General features: G+C 33.9%; 9 protein-coding genes across 9 annotated transcripts; 3 read left to right on the plus strand and 6 right to left on the minus strand.

The window, feature by feature from the left end:
• Positions 1-2,198: 2,198 nt before the first annotated feature.
• Positions 2,199-3,042, minus strand: ASCRUDRAFT_137684 (GTP-binding protein). The gene is made up of 2 exons (XM_020189125.1): positions 2,928-3,042; positions 2,199-2,847 (listed from the first exon to the last, which is right to left on the minus strand). The coding sequence occupies exons 1-2, from the start codon at positions 2,990-2,992 to the stop codon at positions 2,319-2,321; spliced, it is 594 nt and encodes a 197-aa protein (XP_020048036.1). The 5' UTR covers positions 2,993-3,042; the 3' UTR covers positions 2,199-2,318.
• Positions 3,043-3,523: 481 nt separating this feature from the next.
• Positions 3,524-6,511, plus strand: ASCRUDRAFT_75021 (uncharacterized protein). Its single transcript, XM_020192903.1, has one exon. The coding sequence runs from the start codon at positions 3,631-3,633 to the stop codon at positions 6,316-6,318; it is 2,688 nt and encodes an 895-aa protein (XP_020048037.1). The 5' UTR covers positions 3,524-3,630; the 3' UTR covers positions 6,319-6,511.
• A 193-nt stretch (positions 6,512-6,704) lies between these two features.
• CRS1 (cysteine--tRNA ligase) lies at positions 6,705-9,023 on the minus strand (the record flags this gene model as incomplete). The annotated part of the gene is made up of 2 exons (XM_020194461.1): positions 6,705-6,837; positions 6,874-9,023. 2 exons carry the CDS (start codon positions 9,021-9,023, stop codon positions 6,705-6,707), a joined length of 2,283 nt encoding a protein of 760 aa, XP_020048038.1.
• Positions 9,024-9,526: 503 nt separating this feature from the next.
• Positions 9,527-10,079, plus strand: ASCRUDRAFT_75025 (uncharacterized protein). Its single transcript, XM_020192904.1, has one exon. It carries the CDS (start codon positions 9,555-9,557, stop codon positions 9,882-9,884), a length of 330 nt encoding a protein of 109 aa, XP_020048039.1. The 5' UTR covers positions 9,527-9,554; the 3' UTR covers positions 9,885-10,079.
• Positions 10,080-10,623: 544 nt separating this feature from the next.
• ASCRUDRAFT_21768 (kinase-like protein) lies at positions 10,624-11,499 on the minus strand (the record flags this gene model as incomplete). Its single annotated transcript, XM_020189706.1, has 1 exon — positions 10,624-11,499. A coding segment is annotated over one exon (876 nt), but the record flags the coding sequence as incomplete, so codon positions are not given.
• Positions 11,500-15,424: 3,925 nt separating this feature from the next.
• On the minus strand, positions 15,425-16,018 carry ASCRUDRAFT_69471 (uncharacterized protein; the record flags this gene model as incomplete). Its single annotated transcript, XM_020191675.1, has 1 exon — positions 15,425-16,018. The coding sequence occupies one exon, from the start codon at positions 16,016-16,018 to the stop codon at positions 15,425-15,427; it is 594 nt and encodes a 197-aa protein (XP_020048041.1).
• A 677-nt stretch (positions 16,019-16,695) lies between these two features.
• ASCRUDRAFT_69472 (uncharacterized protein) lies at positions 16,696-17,517 on the minus strand (the record flags this gene model as incomplete). The annotated part of the gene is made up of 1 exon (XM_020191676.1): positions 16,696-17,517. The coding sequence occupies one exon, from the start codon at positions 17,515-17,517 to the stop codon at positions 16,696-16,698; it is 822 nt and encodes a 273-aa protein (XP_020048042.1).
• A 575-nt stretch (positions 17,518-18,092) lies between these two features.
• Positions 18,093-18,863, minus strand: ASCRUDRAFT_80150 (uncharacterized protein; the record flags this gene model as incomplete). Its single annotated transcript, XM_020194462.1, has 1 exon — positions 18,093-18,863. The coding sequence occupies one exon, from the start codon at positions 18,861-18,863 to the stop codon at positions 18,093-18,095; it is 771 nt and encodes a 256-aa protein (XP_020048043.1).
• A 1,486-nt stretch (positions 18,864-20,349) lies between these two features.
• PFK2 (6-phosphofructokinase subunit beta) lies at positions 20,350-22,638 on the plus strand (the record flags this gene model as incomplete). Its single annotated transcript, XM_020194463.1, has 1 exon — positions 20,350-22,638. One exon carries the CDS (start codon positions 20,350-20,352, stop codon positions 22,636-22,638), a length of 2,289 nt encoding a protein of 762 aa, XP_020048044.1.
• Positions 22,639-22,826: the final 188 nt, after the last annotated feature.

The raw sequence follows: 22,826 nt of genomic DNA on the forward strand, positions 1-22,826 counted from the left end.
GGAATAGAACTAGAAACATCTGAAAGCAAAGATAAGTTATAAGGCGCATTAAATGATGCAGAATTATTGTTTGATGAACTAGAAATGGAAAAGTGAGATGCCTCAATGGGGTTATTTGTGAATTGCAGAGATTTACGAGAGGTAGACTGGTTGTGATTGAAATCGGAAATCTTTGCTTGATTTGAAGTTTCAATTAACGCAGTGGAAAAGTCATGAGAACCATTTTCACTTCCTGACACTTTATCTATATTGTTTTGATTCGATAGCTTACTTTGATCTTGAAGCACTGTTTGGTTGTGTGGTTGCTCTTTATTTGAAGACTCTAAGTTAATATCAACATCATTATCAATTNAACTAGAAGAAAAATTGTCGGTTAAATTTTTTGAAATTGATTCCAATTCAATACTTGGAGAGTCCAAAATCTTTGAAGTTTTGGATGGCTGGGTGGCCAGTTCATNAGATTGATTAAATCCTTGCAGTAAAGAACCGTCAAAGTTTTTTTCACTTTTTGAATTTGAGAAATTACTTTGCAAGTCTAAGATTTTGAGATTGGAGTTTGTGGGATTGTCATCTAGCTCAAGCGCATACTTTCTTCCTCTTCTGCCATAAATGATAAATCCAAGATTTTTTTTAATATATTCAATCAATTCCTTGACAAATTGAAAATACTCGTACTTTTTGGCCAAAATTTCCAAATTTTCTTCTTTCAACAAGCTTTCTTTACGGGAACTACATCTATTGACAAAATCAGTTTCAGCAGGAGTTAAAGTATTAACGGAACCTCTTCTTTTAATTAAAAGATGGTCAATGTTAGAGGAAAAGATATCCTCGGCGATTTCGATTTTCGGTTTCTCAACTTCTGATAAGGCAGCAATATAAACCTGTGTTTTCAACTCTAGAAAAAGAACAGATTGAGATTTTAGTAATTTCCCAGAACCACCAACACCAGTAGTATTTGCAGTTGCAATGATATCATCTTGTGATTGGTTTGACAAGGGATTGGATAGTTTTGTATCTAGAGTCACTGCATTAGAAGCAGGGCAGAAGACGTTTAAAAAGTTTTCATCCAAATCACTTAATGAAACTGTATCCATCATTCCCAAAGTGCAACAGATAAAAGTTGCAATATTTGATTTTCTTAGAGCAGTTTCAATGATATCTTCTTTACCTCTTAAAATGGAGGGTGCGACATTTCCAGGCTTCCAAAATCCGGGCAAGACATCATGAACAGTTAAAAAGGGATTGCTTTGAGAGTAAATTGTTTTAATTAAATCAAACAACCGGGATAAATCAATAAATGTTGCACCTAAAGGCGTGGTTTCCTTTTTAAAAACGATTTCCAAAAGCTTAAAAAAGGAAGTCGAAATGATTACACGAAGAATTTGAGTTGATAGATTATCTAGAATTGGAATTGTATTGATGTTTAATTGCAAGTTAGGAGGTAAGCCAGATGGAGCAATTAATGGTAAGGGCAAACCACCCAATTGAGCTTGAGCTTGTGAGATTGGAGGTAGATTGAAAAAAGAGGATGAGTTATATTTGTCGATTATCGAGGTTGCCATTTTTGATTTCAACAAAGCTCGAATGTTCAAGGGTTTTTTATAATGGTTTTCATCATCTTTGTCATTATTTGAATTCTTTTTATTCTTTCTTTCATCAATCTGGTTGGTATGGGAGCTAGAGTTTACCTTGGTGTGTATCTCACTAGTAACATCCACAGGTTTATTGTTTTGATCAATTGGAGTTCGTTCAGTATGAATTTTTATTTCCTGATTGTCATTTGCCCTGTCATTGTTAGAATGATTTAAATCAGCTCTCCTAGCTTCAGGACTCTCGGCTTCAGCAGTTTGAAGCTCCACATCTTCAGTTTCAGAAAATTGGGCTTCAACACTTTCAACTTCATGACCCTGGCCTTTATTTGGAACGATAGTTTTTATTTTGTCATTCTGATTGCAAAGGTGATGGATCTTTTGCCTTTTCGGAGCTTGGTCATTGGCATTTAATGGTTCAACCAACGCCGGAGCAGTTCGAGCATTGAAATTGGCTCTTTTTTTTGAAGTAGTCTGCTCAGATTCCATAAATGATTATGAGATTGAATTATTGAACTTTCTGTCTAATAAAGCCCTAGGTCTTCAACAGTCAAAAAGAGTGAGGAGTGAACAAAAATTGTAACAAAAGAAACCGGGCACGTGAGACCTCTCGGCATTTGAGACTGAAAAGTCAGGTGATTGGTGTGATTGAAAGCAGAGTTTCTGTTTCCGGTAATTTTGACGCGCTCTCTTTGAGGGAAGGTGCTTTTGGTGCTTCATGAAGGTGGTTTAGTGGTAGAGATACAATCTCTCTTTGATTTCGTCCACTATCCACTTGATTCCCTCTTCGATATTAGCACCAGTGTAGGCTGAACATGGTAGTAGCTTGTAGTTGTGGTTTTTAATCTGTTTCAACTGCAACGACTCCTCAATTAGATGGCATATCTCGTCCACTCTACTGCTGTCGTTTCCCTCTAGCAAATCAGTTTTGTTTACCAAGATCAACAAGTTCGACCCAATCAATCTGTCTTCCTTCAATACCTTCTCGAACTCAACAAAATTCTCCTGCATCCTTTCCATTGATAGAATATCCACAACCCAAATCAACGAGTCTGTTTTCTCAAAGTAGTTAAACCAAAAGGGCCTGAGCGTCGACTGGCCCCCAACATCCCAAACATTCAACCTGAAGCTGTCTTTTGAGTCTGGATCAATATATTCCAATGTGTCGATCTGGAATCCCATTGTAGGAGATATCTCTGAAATGTTTTGGTTCAAAAGCTTCTTCACAATTGTAGTTTTGCCAGCATTGTCGAGGCCTCTACAGTACAACCCCAGTTTGTTAGTCTCTCAATTCTCTCTACCCACATTGCACTATGTAACCGAAGCAAAACAACATACAGCATCAAGATTCGAATCTCCTTATCTTTAAGCTTTTGCTTTCTGATGATGGACAATAGACCCATTTTGAATGTCGTCGCTATCCAGTTGTTTTGTCACTTCAAGCTCCCTCCAAGATTCTGGAAGGAGCAGCAAAAGGCATATCTTGAAATTGTCTTGTTTCTGACCGGAAAATGGGACATTTTGAGCATGTGACCATGCAAAAATTACCATGCTCACTTTTACTCATTGAGATCAAAAACTGATACACACCTATCAATGCGTGTGTGTGCAGATGACGGATCCGCGTTTCTATTGTTTAGCGGTGAATTTCGAACCTTGTTTTGATTGTGAAATTTGTCCGGTGATATGTGAGACTGCAACGGTTTTTGCCGGATTGTTGTTATTTGAAAACAGCCAAACACCTACTTGGTAGTTTAATTAAAGTGACTTTGCTGAATATTTTTTGTAACCATTGAAGTCTCAGATACTTATTTTTACAATATGATTCAATTTTTTTTTCTCATCTGTTTATCCTTTGGTATTATAAGATTCATCACACAATCTCTGTCCTTTTTTTTTGTTACTAGTTAGCATCTAGATTTTTGAGAGATCTAGTTCAGCAATTAGTTTTACTTTCTTATTTTTTCGTTTTTGTTTTTCTTTTGTTCGATACACTTCTTTTATATCTCCAAGAATAATTTATTGATATCTTACTTTCTAAATGTCTCTGTTCAGTAGAAAAATTAATCAAAAATACAATTTTAGTTCTTTGAGTGACTCAAGTGCAACTCTAGATTCAAGTATTCGTTTTTCAACAACGTCATCAAATTTTTCAGGTATCTCTACCTACTCCATAAATTCAACAACAACTGCAAACCAGTCTATTGTTCATAAGTCAAATCTTTTCCCAAATTCAAATCAAAATCAAAATCAAAATCAAAATGTACTGCTGCTAGTATCTAACTCTAAGACAATAGACATAAACAAGGATTTGAACTTTACTTTAGCCCTATCGAAAAATTTAGCTATTGAATCTAGAAAATTGCAGGTTGATAATTTTAAAAATTTAAAAAAAATCAACTCCTTGAAAAAAGAAGTTAAAGAACTAAAAAAGATAAATGAAACTGATTTTTCCTGCAAAATTCGAGATTTAACAAATTCAAACAATAATCTAAACCTAAAAATTTTAAATTTAAACACCACAATTGACAAATTAACTTCTGAATTATCAATATCTCAAGATTCTTATATTCTATTAAACTCTCAATTTAACAATTATAAGTCAAATACAACCAATAACTACGATGAGTTAAACAAAAAATATATTGCATTAAATATTGAGAATCAAAATTTAAATGTGAAAATTGAAGATCTTCAAAATTTAAAAAGAATTGAAAAGGAGTCAATTAACATTGCGATAATAGACCTAGAAAAAAACGTCTTAAAACTATCTCAACAACTTAATCTGAAAAATAACGAAATTCAAAAATTAAATAAAAAATTAAACTATTATCAAAACGATCAAGAATTTACTGAAAGTTTAGTAGAAAATTATATTCATCAAAACAACCTAATTTTATTAAATTCAATTGATTATAACCAATTAAAACAAATTCAGTATCAATTTCAAGTACAGCTTAAAAATTTAAATACCCCTAGAAATCTAGATGATGAAATGCTTTTATCTGATAATGAATCATTTAAATCAACTAATGATAGTGAATATATTGGCGAAAATAAATACATAATTGAATCCAACATCATAAATAATTCATCTATCCTAAAATCTGACGATAGCAATAATAACCAAAACAATAATGATATTGATAAAATAAATCATATTGATAATAGCGACAATATTTCTAACTTGAACGCTAAAGATCTCAGCGATATAAACAGAAAATCTTTAAAAATGACTTCCAAATTACTTGACAATGAAAATTCTCACTTGAAAGCAAATATTAAAAGCTTAGAAAAAAAACTTGACACAATTTCAAGTGAATATGATCAATTGCTAAACTCAAAATCTTTGATTATTGAAGAAAAAGATAAGCTATCAAAGGATTTAAAGGAATTAACAACAAGATTTAACTCTTTATTTCTGAGAAATGTCACTTTAAAAAACCAAAATAAAGGTCTAAATTCTGAATTGATTGCATCCAACTGCGAAAAAAACACCTTATCAATCAAAAATAAACAACTTGAAACTGAAATCAAGGAGCTATCAAATAAATTTGAAAGCTTTAAAGCAGATTCTGATTTTGACTTGCTAACAAAAAATTTCATTAGACTAGAAGATGATTATTCCAGGCTTTCGCAAAAATACAAAAGTTTACTAAAAGAGAAAACTTTTCTAGAGTTGAAATATGGAAGTTCCGAAAACATTGTTGGTAGCGATATAAGTAAAAATAGCCAATTATCAAAAACCTCAACTGAATCAGATTTGGAGGCTTTAGATGCATTCTCAGCATCCTTTGAAAATAGCAATTTAAAAAATCTGAAATCTGAAAATTTACTTGAGATAATACTCAATGGAAGAAACGATTCTGCTGATAATGCTCAGAAAATTGATCCCATTCCACTTCCCGTAAAAAATACTAACAATGAGAGGGTTGAATTATTGGAATTTAATGACAGTGTAGATGATTTAAAAACTGTTTTGAATAATGACGATTCAATAACCATAGCTAGTGGAATTTCACTACCTAAAAACATAAAGCACAATTCACACTTAGGACCCGAAGAAGCTCGTTCATTATTGGCCACAATGAACAATGAAAGTGTTGTCAGTTTAGAGTCAAACATTGGTTCTATCACACAAACAGTGATTGGTGAATTCCTTTATAAGTATTACAGAACCCTTGGTCCATTATCTGTCATCTCTGAGAATCGTCACAAGCGTTTCTTCTGGGTTCATCCATACACATTGACACTTTATTGGTCTGATGGTAATCCTATTTGTGATGATCCAACAAATACAAGAGTAAAGGCAATAGCAATCTCTGGTGTGGAGAGTGTGGAAGACAATAATCCATTGCCACCAGGTCTTTACCATAGGAGCATCGTAATATATTCAGGCTATCTAGAAATCAAAATATCCTGTCCATCAAAAGAGCGATATAACGTTTGGCTTAATTCATTGCAGTTTCTCATCGAAAAAAATCCAAATAAACCCAAGCCTTCAACCACTAGTGGATACATGAACACTTTCAAAAAAACACGATCAAGATCTCAGCTGTTGCTTATTAGCAGAAAACACCTGGTACCATTAAGGAATAATAAATTTAATAATGTTTTGGAGCATATTCCTGAAAATGAAGCCACTATAAAATTAAGACGATCTGCTTCTTATTCAGGGATGAATTTGAACATCAAAAGCTCACCAAAAAACAAATCAGGCTTTTTTTAACTCGAAGTATTACCTCAAAAAAACTCTATGACTAAAATTTTCATTAGAAACACAATTTTTAAGAAGCTTATCCAGTGCTTGTTTATTTTCACTTATCTGTCATGAGATTAATGCAGTGCTTTAGCATTAATCCTGTGTCTTATCTGATAAATCATTTATATTAAGTTTTCAAGTCGATAATTATATTTATTCATGAGATTAGAAAACATCCTTTTAAAATGTTGTTGTTTTTGATATTTTGAAAAATTCAAAATATTAAGAATTAAAACAAAAACAAAAACAAAAAAATTTCAGTTTGATGAATGTATTAAAAATATCTATAAAAAATATAATGCTCATTTATATTCTGTTAAGTGAAATTCAATTAATATTTGATTCTTTCATTTCTACTGCAGCTTTAAATAATTTTCATATAATTTTTTCTGTTGTTGCCATTGCTTGATTAGTTTTTTTCTTGCGCTTTTAGTAATCTCCACTCCTTCTTGGGTTTTTGTGGGAATTCCATCATTGTCCCACTCACTATATTTAATTCTCATTTCTTCGCTTTTAAATAACTCAATAGGATTTACCTTTTCTTTGTTTCTTTTTATTTTCTCTTGCTCTTCTTTTAACTTTAACTGGGCTAACTTTTTATTTAATTTTTCTTGTTGAACTTTTTCTTTTTCATCACGTAACTTTATTAAATCTCTTTTCTCATTGCTTGATAAAAATTTGATTAATGCTTTTTGTCCATTTCTATCATCTAAACCAATCCCTAAATTCAATAAATCTTTATCACGAATTCTGTCAGATAAATCAAGCAATCTCGAGTGTTTTGATTCAATTCCTATAGTTCTAATTTCATCACGAATATCATTGATTAGTTGAATAAATGGCAAAACATATTCTTCTTGAGAAGAAGCTGAGTTATTCAAAGTAGATAAAGATAAAGATATATCTTCCCACCCTAATTGGTCCTTTCGAGTTTCAAAACCAATTATATCTAAAATTTTGGTAATATATCTTGTAATTTCCAAAAGAATCCTAATTCTAAAATCATGTTTATAAATGGATAAATAATTATTGGTTATTGTGACCAATTCAACAATAGATCTAATCACTAATGGAGTTGATAAATTATCACAAAACTGTTCGTATATCTTTAGTTTGGTTTTCTCCAATTCACCAAAAAGAATTTTATCATCATCCCTCAAAGTCTCGGAAACTATTTCTCCCTTGGATACTTTAGCTAAATATTCATTATTATGAGATCTTATGTTTGTGAAGAATTTATCAAGATTTTTTTCAACACTTTCAACTTCTGCCAACAAACTTGTTTTAAAATCTAATTGATTGTTCCATTGGCACATTGCAAATGCTAATCTTAATTGCTTTGATGAATGAGATTTTAGTGCTTCATCAATAGTGATAAAATTTTTCAAAGATTTACTCATTTTTTGCCCCTCGATGTGCAAATGACCAGTGTGCAAAAAATAATTGATCCACTGCTTGCAGTCAAAGCAAGCCTCAGATTGTGCCAATTCATTATCATGATGAGGAAATGCCAAATCAATACCTCCTGAATGAATATCAATGTTAGAACCTAAAATATCGGAAGCCATGACAGAACATTCAATATGCCAGCCTGGTCTACCTTGACCCCAAGGAGAAGACCAAAATGGTTCTCCTGGCTTTGAAGCTTTCCAAAGGGCAAAATCGTTTGGTGATTTTTTACCTGTGGTATTTGAAACAGATAAAGAACCTTCACCATCTTCAATCAAATCCAATTTACCTTTATTCCATGGTTGCAATTTAGCATAGTCATGGTTTGGTGAAGAGTCAAACCTAGCAGTATCAAAATAAACTGAACCGTCAGAAGTTGCATAACCGTAGCCTTTATCAATAATTTTGCTAACAAAATCAACGATTTGGGGAACATATTCAGATACCCTGGTTTTCACAGTTGGAGGCAAAACGTTTAATTTAGTCATGTCTTGATCAAATTGGTTCTCCCAATAAGCCGGTAATTGTCTAAATAAATCTGGATCTGATACAGTTGAGCCATATTTTGAATCCAATATTGGAGAAACTATATCTTTTAGATTTTCTGAAAATTCGGATATCGGCAAGTTTTTAAATTCTTTAATAGAATAAATAGCCAATTTTATTTGTTTTATATACATTGGAAATTTTTCAGACTTCAATGTAAATTCTGCTACATTGATTGAATCTAACCAAGTTAAAAAATTTGAGAAATTGTTTTCTGGACTTTCCAAAGACAAATCTTTATTGACTAGTTTGTTAATATTCTTTACAATGTATGATTGAATTGAGTCCAAAGATAGCTTAATTAGGGTATCGTCAATGGTGTTGAATTTTTCAATAACATGAGATTGAAAAAGAAAATTTTGTCTTGCTCTTGTTATAATTTTGTCATCAATATCAGTAACATTTTGAACAAACTTGATATCGTAATTGAAAAAATTTGACAAGATTCTTCTATTTATATCAATTGTTACGTAATTTCTCGCATGGCCCATATGAGAAGAATCATAAACAGTAGGGCCACAAGAATACCAGGTTATTTGGTTTCTTTTTTGGTCAACTGGGATAAATTCATCTTTTGATCTTGTGAGCGAGTTATACAACTTTAAAACAGGTTTATCTCCATTTATCTTTGAAGAATCTGGCTTGTACCAGGTAGGCTGAACAACTTTTGAGGACATTCTAATAGAAGCAAAAGAGAAAAAACGGGGTTTTGAGGGACAAGCTGAAAGAGATAAAGATAATGAGTTTTTGAAACGAATTGAAGAAAATTTGGCAATTTGCAACATATATAAATACGCCAAAGAACCCAAAACACACTTGTTTTGTTTAACCAACCTGTTCAAGCTGATGATTCTTAAGTTGAAAGTGGAAAATGACTAATTGAAAATAACCTGAAAAGCAGTAATAGCGTAATCTCACGCTTGCTTACATAAGCTTTAAAGAAACACAACCGTAGGCTGTTGCACGATGTGTGGTCGAAAAACACAATCCGAATTCGGACGTTCGTGAAGCAATTATTGTCCGTTGCCACAAACCAAATACACAAGACTTAACCACTTCTGAAACAAAAATTGTGTTTCCGTAAAAAACATTTAATTCACAAATACCTTGATGAAGATTGCAATCTAAACAATATAAATATGATCACTAAATAGCTAGATAGAAATAAAATAAAACAAGAGGAAAAGGAAAAAGAAGTCTACTAAGTCATGAGCACTAGAAGAAATCTCTATCCTTCCTTCGACGACTGTCAACCTGACAGCATCCAAGTCAAGAACACTGATAGTGATAACGAAAGAGAACTTGATACTCCACTAATGGGTTCCAAAATCAATGAATTAAATCAAAGAGTTGAGTTAATTGAATCGAATGTTGTATCCGGATTTGAACGACTAGAACGAATGCTCGAAGGTGTATTAGCCCGTAACGAACGGCCGGAAACCGGTTATCGAAGGTCACAACAGAGATTGCGTCCTCTTACATGGAGCTCCAGTGAAGTGGAAATTCTGAATGTCATAAAATACAATGTGAGTTATTGAAAGGAAAGAAACAAATTGATAAAATATAAGTACAAAAATGATCCAATAGAAGAAGATTTTAAAATAAGAATAGGTATTAACAAAAAGAATTTTAAAACATCAGCAGACAAATTAAAGAATATCCAAAAATACATAATAAGATATTGAAAAGAAATAAAATTATCAAAAAAAGTACATGAAAAACTCAAAAATTAAAAACAAAAACAAAAACAAAAATAAAAATAAAAATAAAAATAAATTTAGACCATTAATATACCAGAAAATAAAATACAATAGTTTTGTTTGTGAATTCAAAGTGTACCAATATGGCTTAATTCGAAAAGTCGTAATTATATGTCATATCAGCATATGATATATCTCCATTATTGGAGTTGTTATTAATTATTATTTCATTTTTAATTGCTCCATTTTTGTAGCTATCATTACTGTCGATGGTGACTAGTTGATTGCTCAAGTTCTTACTAAGAGAGCCATTCAAGTTAAATTTTTCAATATAGTAATAATTCTTCACACTTTTGAAATTTTTCAAGTATTCATAGATATCTAGAATATTGTTTTCATAGATATTACTTTCAGTATTGCTGTTTGATTTCTTGATTGACTGCAGTTTTTGAGTTTTCAATATATCGTTGTAACTTGAGTCTTTAAAATAAATCTTGGATCTTCTTCGACTACCATTATTACAGTCATTATTATCATTTTCCTCTCCAATTACTTCATCGTCATTAATTTGTTCCAAATCAAACTTTGGTCCATATTCGCCTTCATAAACTATTGCTCCTGCTTTTCTTCTTAGTTCAATGTATTGTAATTCATAGAGGTTTAATAATTCTTCAGTCGATGGCCTGTTTGTAGGGTTTGGCTCAATCATCCAATGAACGATTAAATCAAGAGTTTCTCCATCTTTAATAAAATTATTTAGTTGCTTGTCAACAATCGAGCCCATTCCCATACCAAAGTTCTTACTTCCCCTTTCTAATACGTCGTTTAAAGAAGAAAATAAATTAATTGAAGAATCTGCTGTTATGTTGGTCATGTTGGTTAATGTTAGATGTGAACTACCACCTCGAGAGTTGTAAGATTTTGAAGTTGGAGTTGTTGACATTGTACTAGAGACTTTTAATGAATTCAAGTTTAAATCTCTACTACTCAAGTTTCCAGCATCTGACAAGTCTCCCGACCTTAGTTTTTGCCAACTTAAACCGTTATCTGGTAAATAAATATTAGCTGCAATTTCTACCATCATTAATCCCAATGAGAATATATCTGCTGGTTTCCCATACTCAGACTTTAACAATATTTCAGGGGCAATATATTCACGATCGCCTTCTTTCTCAAATGAAGATCTAATAATGCTTCTTTTATTGTTATCAATAAATTCGTTATCTAATTTTGTTGATAATCCAAAATCTCCAATTTTAAGCCAGCCTTCAAAATTAATAAAAATGTTTGCAGGTTTAATATCTAAATGCAATATGTTGTTTGAATGCAAAAAATTCAAGCCTGCCAAAACCTCAATTAAAATTTTCCAAATTCTAAACTCATCCAATTTTTCATTACTTCCACTTTTTAATAAAAATTTGTCTAATGAACCATTTTCACAATACTCTGTAATTATGTAGTTGAAATTATTAAAGTTGAAATTTGTTATATAATTTAGCAAGTAGTCAGACCCGGAAATTTTATTTTTATTTTTTTTAATCAAATTTAAAATTTCGATTTCTTCATTAGGATTAAAGTTGATTAATTTTTTATTATTTGAAACAATATTCATTGAAAAATCTTCTTCAAGAGAATTACTAAAAATAAAAGCCACTTTGTCATTTTCATTGGACTGATTTTGATATCTTTTTCTAAAAATTTTTGATGAAGGATATTTACTTCTTTTGACAGCGTATTTGAAATTTTTGTATCCAATTTCATACACTATAGAAAATTCTCCCTGACCGATTATTCTAACATTATTGGAGTACTTTGCCATGAGAAAATCATCCATTAGTGTAGACTTATGAGTAAAAGAGAATTCATAAAAGGAGTCATTATCATTATTAATGATTGAGGAGCAATCATAGGTTTCGCATTTTGGAGGAGTTTCGGTGTTAAGATTAGTGGCCGAGTTATTAGGAGTTACTTGATAAACATAAACATTTTCAGATTTATTGTTATTGTCTATTTTGATATTAAGTGAATTGATATTAGTATTGGTATTATTGAGTTTGGAATTCATGTTATTAATACTCCCGGTCAAAGAGCTTGAGGCTGAAGGCTGTAAGTACATTTCAACAGGAGTCTTGGGAGCCAGCCAATGGGTATTATTAAAAGAGAATATATCTTCTTTGGTGGATCTAGATTTAAAATTTTCGTTTTTTTCAATTTTTTGATTAAAAAATTTTTCAGAGTTATTAATATCAGTGTCAAAGGATGATAATTTCTGAGGAGTTCCCATTAGGCTTCTAATTGAATTTTCATTAGTATCTTTGTTATAATTATAGTTGTAGTTATTCAGGTCAAATTGATTGATGTTAAAATCAGATATATCCTTGATGTCATTAACTTCATGTAATTTTTTAATCAAATTTCGATGAACAGGTTTTACATTTTTGATGTCATTTTGAAAATTGTTATAAACTATGGACTGCCTATTGCTTTTTAATAAACTGCTTGCAGAGGTTGAGTGGTTGTTGTTGTAGAGGTTGTTGTTATTTGAATTGACTTGCCTTATGGTTGAGTTGGAGATTTGGTGTCTTAAAAAAGTTTGGGGAGAATTGGAAGAGTTTGTATCAATGTCGATATTATCGTTGTTTATATTTAAAGAAGAGGAGGAGGAATTTGATTGGTTGAATTTAGCTACTAGTCTTATGGAGCTTGAAGTTCTGTTATGATGCCTTGAAAAAGGTTCGTTAGAGAGGTTTGCAAACGGTTGTTTTGATAAAGGGGACTTTTTGATTTGATTTGAAGTTGATAAAATTGAAGAGCGGATCGGTTGACGGAATAAAATTTTCAGCTTTGAATTTATCGTTGGACTGTTTGAAGGGGAGGTTGTTGAAGAGGAGGAGGATAGTGAGGAGTTACTTGGGTTGGAGAAGTTAATAAATCTAGAAGACTTTTTCTTGGAAGATTTGTTTATAATTTCGTTGATTGAAGAGTTGTCAGGTATTTCGGTGTCAAAATCCATTTCAATGTCAATGTTGTCAAGATCATTTTGGTTTTCAATTTCTAATTGATTTTCTATGTCGTGGTTTGAGGAATTGAAGATTGAGGTTGATAATTTTGATTTTTTTGATTGAATATTTTGAAATTTTAAGGGCGAGAGAGGCTTTTTACAGGGGGTATCAGGTATTTTTTTTGAAAATTTATTTGGATAAGGGCTATTTGTGTTGGTGGTATTGGCGGTAGTGGAGTTGTTGGAGGAAGAGGAAGAAATAGAGGTGAATAGGTTTCTAAAGTTTTTATTTTTGAATTTATGCTTATTTTTAAAGGTGAAGGGAGATTCTGGGGTATTTAAGTTCAAGTTGCGAATTTTGCTTGATTTTTTTGATAGGAGGCCAGAAGAGATGAAGGCAGTTTGTAAGGGTTTAACGAATTTATAGGATTTGGAAGGGATTGAGGAATCGTTAATTTGGTTGAGAGAAGAGTTGTTGTTGCTGTTGTTGTTTTTGTTGTTGTCGTTGTTGTTATTGGTATTGTTTATGAGGAATTGGTTTGAAGAGAAATTTAAAGACAATTTGAAGTTAGATAAGGAAGATTTTTTGGGTATAGTTGGAGCAGAAGAGGACCGTATTGAAGAATTTGGGGAAAAGAATTTGGTGGATTGAGATTGAGATTGAGGTTGAAGTTGGGCATGATGATTTGGAGTTGAAGTTTGTAGTGAGTTTAAAGTTGAGTCAGATAAGGTAATTAGTTTATTTTTGATGGTGGTATTTGGGAAAGATTTAGAGTTTGAGGAATTAGTGGATAGGTGTGAAATATCGTTGGAAGAGAGGTTGGAAGAGTTTGGAGGAGAGTAAGAGGAGAAAAGAGAATTTGAAGAGAGGTTTGAAGTGTTTGAGGTGTTTGAAGTGTTTGAGAGAAATTTTTTGTTTGAGATTTTTGTTTGAGAGTGGTTGGAAAAGTCGTTATCGGCATCATTATCGGCATCATTATCAGTGTCGTTGTTTTCGTTGTCGGTATCATTATTGGAGGTATTGTTTGTGTTGAGTTTGAAGGGAGACCAGTATTTGACATCGTCGTCAATGCTAGAGGTTAGAGTTGGAAATCTCTTTGAATGAGAAGGACGCAGAGGGTTGTAATGAAAATCTGATTTTGATCTGAATATTGAGGTAGATTTTTTCTTTTTTGGGATATTAATAGAATTCAATATGTTGGTGTTATTCTGGATATTATTGTTTTGAATATTGTTAATCTGAAAGTTATTGTTGGTATTGGTGTTGGTATTGGTATTAGTGTTATTTATGGTATTATTTATGGTATTATTTATGGTATTATTTATGGTATTATTTATGGTGATGTTTGAGCGGTGTGGGTAGTTAACGGAATTTGAATATTTGAATAGTTTATGACTTTTGTGCTTGGGGAAATTATGGTTATTGTTGTTATGAATATAATTATTTTGAGAGAGATGGTTGATGGGTATATGAGAGGAGGAATTTATGGAGGAAGTTGAGTTATTGAAAGTTGGAGAGTTTGAGTATATTTTAGAGACAGATCTCTTTGATCTTATTTTTGGGGAATTAGAAGTTAGAATGTTGTTATGGATGTTATCGTTCATGTTGGTGAAAAAACGAGATGGAGAAATAAGAAAGATGGGAAGAAGAATGAGGTTGAATGGGGTTAAATGAAGATGAATGAAAATGAAAATGAAGATGAAAATGATAAGAAAAATGAAAATGATTAGAATAAAGAAAAGAGAAGAAACGAGAAGAAGTAATTGAACAGATCAAAAGAATCCAGAAAGAGTAAGTAGTTGGCAAAAAGTGGAATAATGGGATTAGTGAAATAAAATAGCTGAGTAACTGAATATTTGAGAAGCCAATAAGACGAGAAAACTAAAGCAGCAAAATGGGCAAATCAGAAACACATTTGGTGATTTGAAGATAGGGATCAAAACTGGGAATGATATGAGACTCAGCGATATGGAGCTGTTGAGAAAGGAGAAGAGGAAGAAGGAGCAGTGAGGGCGATGGAACTCTGGGATCAGGCCAAAAATGGCAGCAGAGGCTGTTTGTGCTGCGTTTCCTGTTGTTGACACTTCGTTGTTTACGCTTCGTGACGCTGCGCTGTTTACGCTTTGTTTACGCTTTGCTGTTTACCAACAAAAACAGAATGAAGGTGTTTGTTTATGCCCGGCGCGACACGTGTGCGTCTCGTGTTGTTGTGGCGGGAGTGGCGGTAGAGTAAACAGCGAACGGTATGGGAGGCACTGTACAGTAGCAAGCAGTGAGGGTAAACAATAGTGCAATTAGATATAGAAATTAAAGATATAGATATAGATATAGAAAGACAAAGATGGAAAACTAATGATACAGGGCAGTTCCTACCACCTACAAGGTCAACAAAGCAAGACCTCCAGACACCATACCCCCAATCATGAGGCTCGCAGCTGTTGACAAGGGTCTGCTGGGGTCGTTCACTCTCTTGCCCAACCATCTCACTGAGCCGGATCCATTGGACGAGGCAGAGGTTTCCTCAGAGCTGCTTTTCTTCTTCTTCTTCGAGCTGCTGCTGCTTTCGTCGTCATCTTCCACTGTGCTGCTCTTTGCCTTTTTGCTTTTACTCGAGCTCACAGCGGTTTGTGTTTCGTCTTCGTCGTCAGCACCGGTCATGCTTCCGTAGAGGTACTCGTCGTCTTCAATGGCCCCAGTTAGGAACTCAATTTCGTCTTCTTCTTCATCGACCACTGCAACGCTGCTGCTGGCGGCTCTGATAGTACTGGAGGGAGATGCAGATGATCTGGAGGGACTCACTGAACTCTCACTTTCACTTTCGTCCTCACTCTCACTGGTGGCTCTTGCATTAGAGCTGGAGGATGATCTGGTGACAGTAACAACTTCTGCTTCTTCTTCCTCCTCAGTGCTAGCACTGTTGGCCAATCCGTGTAAGGACAATATTATCATAGCATATAATTGGATCTTCATTTTGCTTTCTTTACTTATAGTGGTATTTCGTATTAATATCTAAAAACTAATACAGAACTTGTATTGTGTGCAAAATTTAAAATCACTCTCCTAAACTCCACCATGTCTTTTCTGCGATTATATATACCTTCCTGATTTCTCACTTTCTGCCCATTCACTACCAAGTCTATCAACTCACTACCGCCATATTTCTCTTAAGCTCCATTCATTTGCTCAACATTCATTTTCCGCACTGATCGTGTTTCGCTCCCGTTCCCCTTTGTTATTGCAATCCCTTTCTGTTCTAGATTCTCGTTCCATCGCTCTGCCCGCATTTTTGTTGCTTCCGTCCCCTTTTGTTTTGCAAATACCATCAAGAATGTGTTTTCATTCCCACTGGTTTTCGCTTTGTTATTCTTCTTTCTATTGTCACACTTCTCATTTCATCTTTCAGTTTACAGCACTTTTCCTTCTCAATTTAGTGCTTTACTGCTTTCCTTAATTTCACTCTGCTTTTCGCTATTCGCCATAGTATTCGCCCAACAATCTCAATTTCACACTATTCACCTAACAATACCAAAAATATCACCAACACTATCGATGTTATCAATATTACCATATCTCTTGATTCCCCTTATTTAGTACTGGCCTTCTTGATCTCCCTCCGTCATTTCCTTCTACAATTATCATTTCTCTCATCATTCTTTTTTCCTGTTTTTCTCTTTCTCACTTTTACTTTCTCTATCATCCTCTCCAACTTTCCCTGGCTTCTTTTCTAATGAAACTGGACTGAAATTTATATAAAAACTAGGCGAGCTGGCCCTCGATCTCCTACTAAATTCCCTCATTGGTGTAGACGTTATAATCGATGACGATGATCTACTTACTTCCTTTCGAGGTGATGGACTTCCTGCCAAATACATTAACAAATCTGCTCCTTCAACATCTTTCGTACTTCTATCTTTCTCTTCTCTTTCACCTTCACTATCTGAATTCCTTGTATTCTTAAGCTGTTGTAAAAATCCATTCACTTTCTTTCCATCATTTATATCTTCTTCTTTATCATGTTCTTCATTATAAACATATATACATGACTTCAATGGCGAGCTACTAATGGTTCTTGTCTTTTTTTTTCTAGGTGGCGTTTTATTGATCTTAAACACTGCTTTTCTAGGCACTATTGCTTTGCTACTGCAATTGCTATTAACATCCTCAGCAATTACTTTTCTTCTGTTAAACGCTGAAGCTTTTATCAAGTTACTTTTAAGTTTTCTGGATAATTGTAGTATTTTGATTTTCTTTAATATTTTTTGTTTTAATAGTTCTTCGTTATCATCGTGATTGTTATTGTTATTGTTATTACTATCAGTACGGTGATTGATGTTTTGATTATTATTATTATTATTATTATTATTATTATTATTATTATTATTATTAGTGTTGTTATTGTTACGTTTTCTACTTGTATCGTGATTAACGTTGTTTTGATCTTTCGAAACTGCTTCCACTTTTTGATCCATTGATGTGATTTCAATTTATTTTAGGAAACACTTTGTGTGGTATCAAAATCACTTTGCTTTTGGAATTAGAATTTCTATTGTTTATGTGTAGTTTATGTGTAGTTTATGTGTGGTTTATGTGTGGTTTATGTGTGGTATATGTACACGCAATGCTATTCTGTTATTATTTTGATGTTATTGTTATTGTTATTTTGGTTTTCCTGTCATTTTCTCTTTTTTTCCTGATTTTAAATAATAAATCTCTTTTTCTCTCGTTTTTTCTTGTTTTGTTTTTCTCGTTGCCAGTGGAACGCGTTTTCTAACTTTTTTTTTGCCCGAAATGGTTTCTGCCTAATTCAGTCAACAACTTTGCACTTGAAACAATCCCAAAGTTTATGTTGATGTTTTGTTTACAATACTGTTACCGTATGTTTAATAAGAAGCCAGCTCCAAATTAAAAAATGCCTATTTATAATATATAACTAAATTCAAAAAAAAAGAAAAAATTGCCCAATCACAACAAAATAAAAATATTAAGCCCACAAAAATAAATCTACTGCTAATCCAAGAAAACTCATATAATTATTCACCAAAAACTAAATGGAACCAAACAAGAAAATAACAGAAATTAAAAACGTAACCAATAAATTGGTTCGGAAGTTGATACTATTGTTTTTTTGAACCAAGAAACCACTGTATCCATTTGACGATCCTGAAGATTCACTAGTAGATGAAGTTGAGTTGCTTTTGCTCTTAGACTCTGACTTTGATTCAGATTCACTATCATTATCACTATCAGTCTCTCTTTCAGATGTACTATCATCTTCATTATCGTCAATTGTCATCACAGTTTCATATTTAGACGTTATAGTTGTGTCCTTTGAAGTTATTAATTCAACTGCCTGAATTGTAGTAGTGTATAAACCTTTTTTATCACTTGATGCATCAGATTTGGAGGCAGTCAATAATGACTCAGGGGTCCACCATACTGTTTGAGTTGGAGTCCACCAAACAGTGGTCGAGGGAGCATCAGAAACAGTATTCTCCTTGTTTTGAGTCTTATCCTCGGCTTCAGATTCAATTTCTTCCTTTTTTGTGATTGTGACTGTAGCGCTGTCTTTGTTCTTGTTATCAGCTGAGTCGGTTGAGTCAGCTGACTCAATTGCTGTCATTTTCGTATCCTCTTTATCCTCTTTATCATCTGCTTTATTATCATTACTGCTTGAATCATCTAGACTGCCTGATAAATCAGCCGGAATAGGAACTGCATTGGCAGTTAGTGAATTCAAAATCACTAGAAAAACATAGCAATTGATAGAAATCAACGAAGACGAAGAAACAAAAGTTGATAATCCACTTGACACCATTGGAATAAGAAAGTTAAAGTCACCTAATATATAATAGTAAGATCAATGTCAAAAGCAAAAGTCAGAGAAATCAGTATAAACAAGTATGGTCTTCACTATAGTTGAATCCGGTTCATGAAAAACGACTCTTGAGGATGGAGAGGTATTTATATCGGTGTGCATAGAGCATCGAAACCAAAACAAGAAAGAAAGCTTGTGCTATCACTTTGGAGACTATAAAAAAAGCCTGCAAAACAAGCCCAGGCAAGAGGCAGGCTCAACAGGGCTCCACCACAGTCATGTTGTTGTCTTGTGTCAGTGTTTACCTCTGTTTGCCGCTGTTTACCAGCATTATATCTGTGTCCCAATCGGGAGACGACGCACACCACGCGCACAGCACGTGTCTGCTGACGGCCGACTTACGTAAGACACACGTGCCTGGCTGCCTCCGTTCCTTGTGTGCAACAGGGAGCATCTCACGATGGAGCGTATATCCTGATGTGCGCACCTCTGCCCAATCAGCTGCACTATTCGCTACTGCTGCCGTTGTTATCGTCATAATGTCCTTCCTCCCAATTGCTCCATTGCAATATATACCTTTGCAATTACTCCATCTTCTTTTCTTCTTTTCAACAGAATACTCATCTTAACACTTCTACCACTGTATCTTTGGGCTACGTGTCAACTCATGCCTCTTCAATTGTCTGCTCCTAAGTCGGCTTCACAGCCAGATTCTTCTCCTTCCTTGAGCATCAGCTCAAGCCCTTTATTGACCTTTAATACCTCTGACTTTCAGGCTTACAAGCACTCAATTCAGTTCTACAATCAGATCTTAGGTTTGTCCATCAAAAACACAAGTTCAAATTCTTCTCCATCCTCAAATCAACCTAAAATCAAAAATGACACTTCCAGCGAAAACTCAATTCAATCTTCAACAACCCATTTGTCTTCTGTCAATTCAAATAATTTGATTCAACTTCATGACAACTCTAACAAATATAACATCATTGACATAATCCTAAGCTACAACAAAAACTATGAGAAAAACCAAATTTACCTGACTTCTGATCGAATTGTCCAAAACTATAACAATTTCAAATTTAATGTCAACACTTTAGACTTTAGATCATTGCAATCTTCTTTTGTCTTTAAAATTAACTCAATCGAACTAATTTATGAAAAAATTAAAATTTTCAATAACAATGTAAAAAACTCGCTCGTCAACGATTCCCATTACAATAAAATTCTTTACCAAGCAGTCCCTGATGATTTGGCTCCCATAGAATTATACATAATTGATCCCTTATCAAATCTAATTGGTTTAACTTGTCTTAAAAACCCTTTTCAAACTTCTTTACCATCAATTGATCAACTACAAATCAAAGAAAAATTCTTAATCAACGCCTCTAACAACACAAACTCTTTAACTACTTCCTCTGTCACTCCAAGCAATCAGTTTTTCAAAAACTTTGCCAATTTTAAAAACAACCCTTCAAACATCGCTATAATGACCAGTGGTGGTGATGCTCCTGGTATGAATGCAAACGTTAGAGCAATGGTCAGAGCTGCAATTTACAAAGGTTGCAAACCTTTTGCTATTTACGAAGGTTACGAAGGTCTAGTCAAAGGTGGTTCAGACTACATCAAAGAACTATCCTGGAATGATGTTAGAGGTTGGTTAAGTGAAGGTGGTACCAACATTGGTACTGCAAGATCAAAAGAATTCAGAACTAAAGAAGGCAGGTTGAAAGCTGCAAAAAATTTAATCGATGCAGGCATTAATGCTTTAATAGTCTGTGGTGGTGATGGTTCATTAACCGGTGCTGATCTTTTTAGATCAGAATGGCCTGAGCTACTTTCAACTCTACTAAAGTCCAATCAAATCACTCAATCCCAACATCAATCCTTTAAATATTTAAACATCTGTGGTACTGTCGGTTCAATCGACAACGACATGTCAAGTACCGATGCAACCATTGGTGCCTATTCCTCTTTGGCACGAATCTGTCAAGCAATCGATTATATCGATGCGACTGCAAACTCCCATTCAAGGGCTTTTGTTATAGAAGTAATGGGCAGACACTGTGGTTGGTTAGCCTTAATGGCAGGTATTGCAACAACCGCTGACTATATTCTAATCCCTGAAAAACCAGCTTCTTCAAAAGAATGGCATGAACAAATGACTGAAATTGTTGCCAAACATAGAAAAAGAGGCAAAAGAACAACAATTGTTTTAGTGGCAGAAGGTGCTATAACTTCTGATCTAAAACCAATCACCTGCACTGAAGTCAAAGATATCCTAGTTGAAAAACTAGGTCTAGATACAAGAATCACAACTTTAGGTCATGTTCAAAGAGGTGGTACAGCTGTTGCTTACGACAGAATTCTAGCAACGTTGCAAGGCTTTGAAGCGATTGAAGCTGTTTTACAGTGCACACCAGATACTCCATCTCCAATGATTGCAATTGAAGAAAATAAAATTATCAGAAGACCTCTAGTTAATGCCGTTAAATTGACTAAATCCGTTGCTGAAGCAATTAATAATAAAGATTTCAAAAAAGCAATGCAATTGAGAGACTCAGAATTTGTTGAGCATTTACACAATTTCATGGCAATGAACTCTGCTGATCACAACAACCCATCTTTGCCTTTAGAAAAACGTTTAAATATCGCGATTATCAATGTTGGTGCTCCGGCAGGTGGAATGAATAGTGCAACCTACTCAATGGCCACTTATTGTATGTCAAGAGGTCACAAACCATTTGGAATCTATAATGGTTTCACCGGATTGACAAGGCATGAATCAATTAAACCTTTAAATTGGCTAGAAATCATCAACTGGAATAACGCTGGTGGATCGGAATTGGGTACAAATAGAACAGTTCCTGAAGAGAGCGATATTGGTTTGATAGCCTATTATTTCACCAAATATAAAATTGATGGTTTGATCATCGTTGGTGGTTTTGAAGCATACACATCATTACACCAGTTGGAACGTAATAGAGTCAACTATCCTGCCTTCAGAATCCCAATTATTCTAATTCCTGCAACAATTTCAAACAATGTTCCTGGAACAGAACATTCTCTTGGAACAGATACATGTCTAAATTCATTAGTCGAGTACTGTGATACCATCAAACAGAGCGCTTCAGCATCGAGAAATAGAGTTTTTGTTATTGAAGTTCAAGGAGGAAATTCAGGTTATATTGCCACATCGGCAGCATTGGCATGTGGTGCCCAAATTTCCTATGTTCCAGAAGAAGGAATTTCATTGGATCAACTAGAAATGGATATAAATTCGTTGAAACAAATTTTCATTAATTCAGAAGGCAAGTCCAAATCTGGGAAATTGATTTTGAAATCGGCCAACGCATCAAAGGTTTTAACAACAAACGTTTTGGCTAGTATCATTAATAGTGAAAGCAGCCACAGATTCGAGGCCAAAACTGCGATTCCTGGACATGTTCAACAAGGTGGAATGCCTTCCCCAATTGACAGAACAAGGGCTGCTAGGTTAGCAGTTAGAGCTGTCCAGTTTATTGAGACTAAAACCGAGATTTTGCTGCCATTCAAAAACTGCGACTCATTCAATTTACTAAGCGACGATGATATTCATAAGATTGTCAACACTGCTGCCGTTTTGGGTATCAAGAGAAGCAAACTCAAATTCACCAACATTAGACATCTCTATGATTTCGAAACTAATGTCAAAAAGAGAATGCCCAAGGATATCCACTGGAGCTATATCAGGGACATCGCCGACCAACTAGAGGGAAGAATCACAATCAAACACTAGTAAGTCTGTAGTCCTTCCATTATTTAGATTTTTTGTTTTTAGATCTTTCATTAATACACAATTAAGTCCAGCTCCTTCCAGGTTCTGGCCACAAATCAGACACACGCCCAAAACGGCAACTGATCTCAGTGTTTTATTTACTTTTCGTGTTTTTCACTTCGCTCTGAATTTTGCTGGATGAGAGAAGA

This window comes from Ascoidea rubescens (genome assembly GCF_001661345.1).
Source record: "Ascoidea rubescens DSM 1968 unplaced genomic scaffold ASCRUscaffold_4, whole genome shotgun sequence".
Lineage (NCBI taxonomy): Eukaryota > Fungi > Ascomycota > Saccharomycetes > Ascoideales > Ascoideaceae > Ascoidea > Ascoidea rubescens.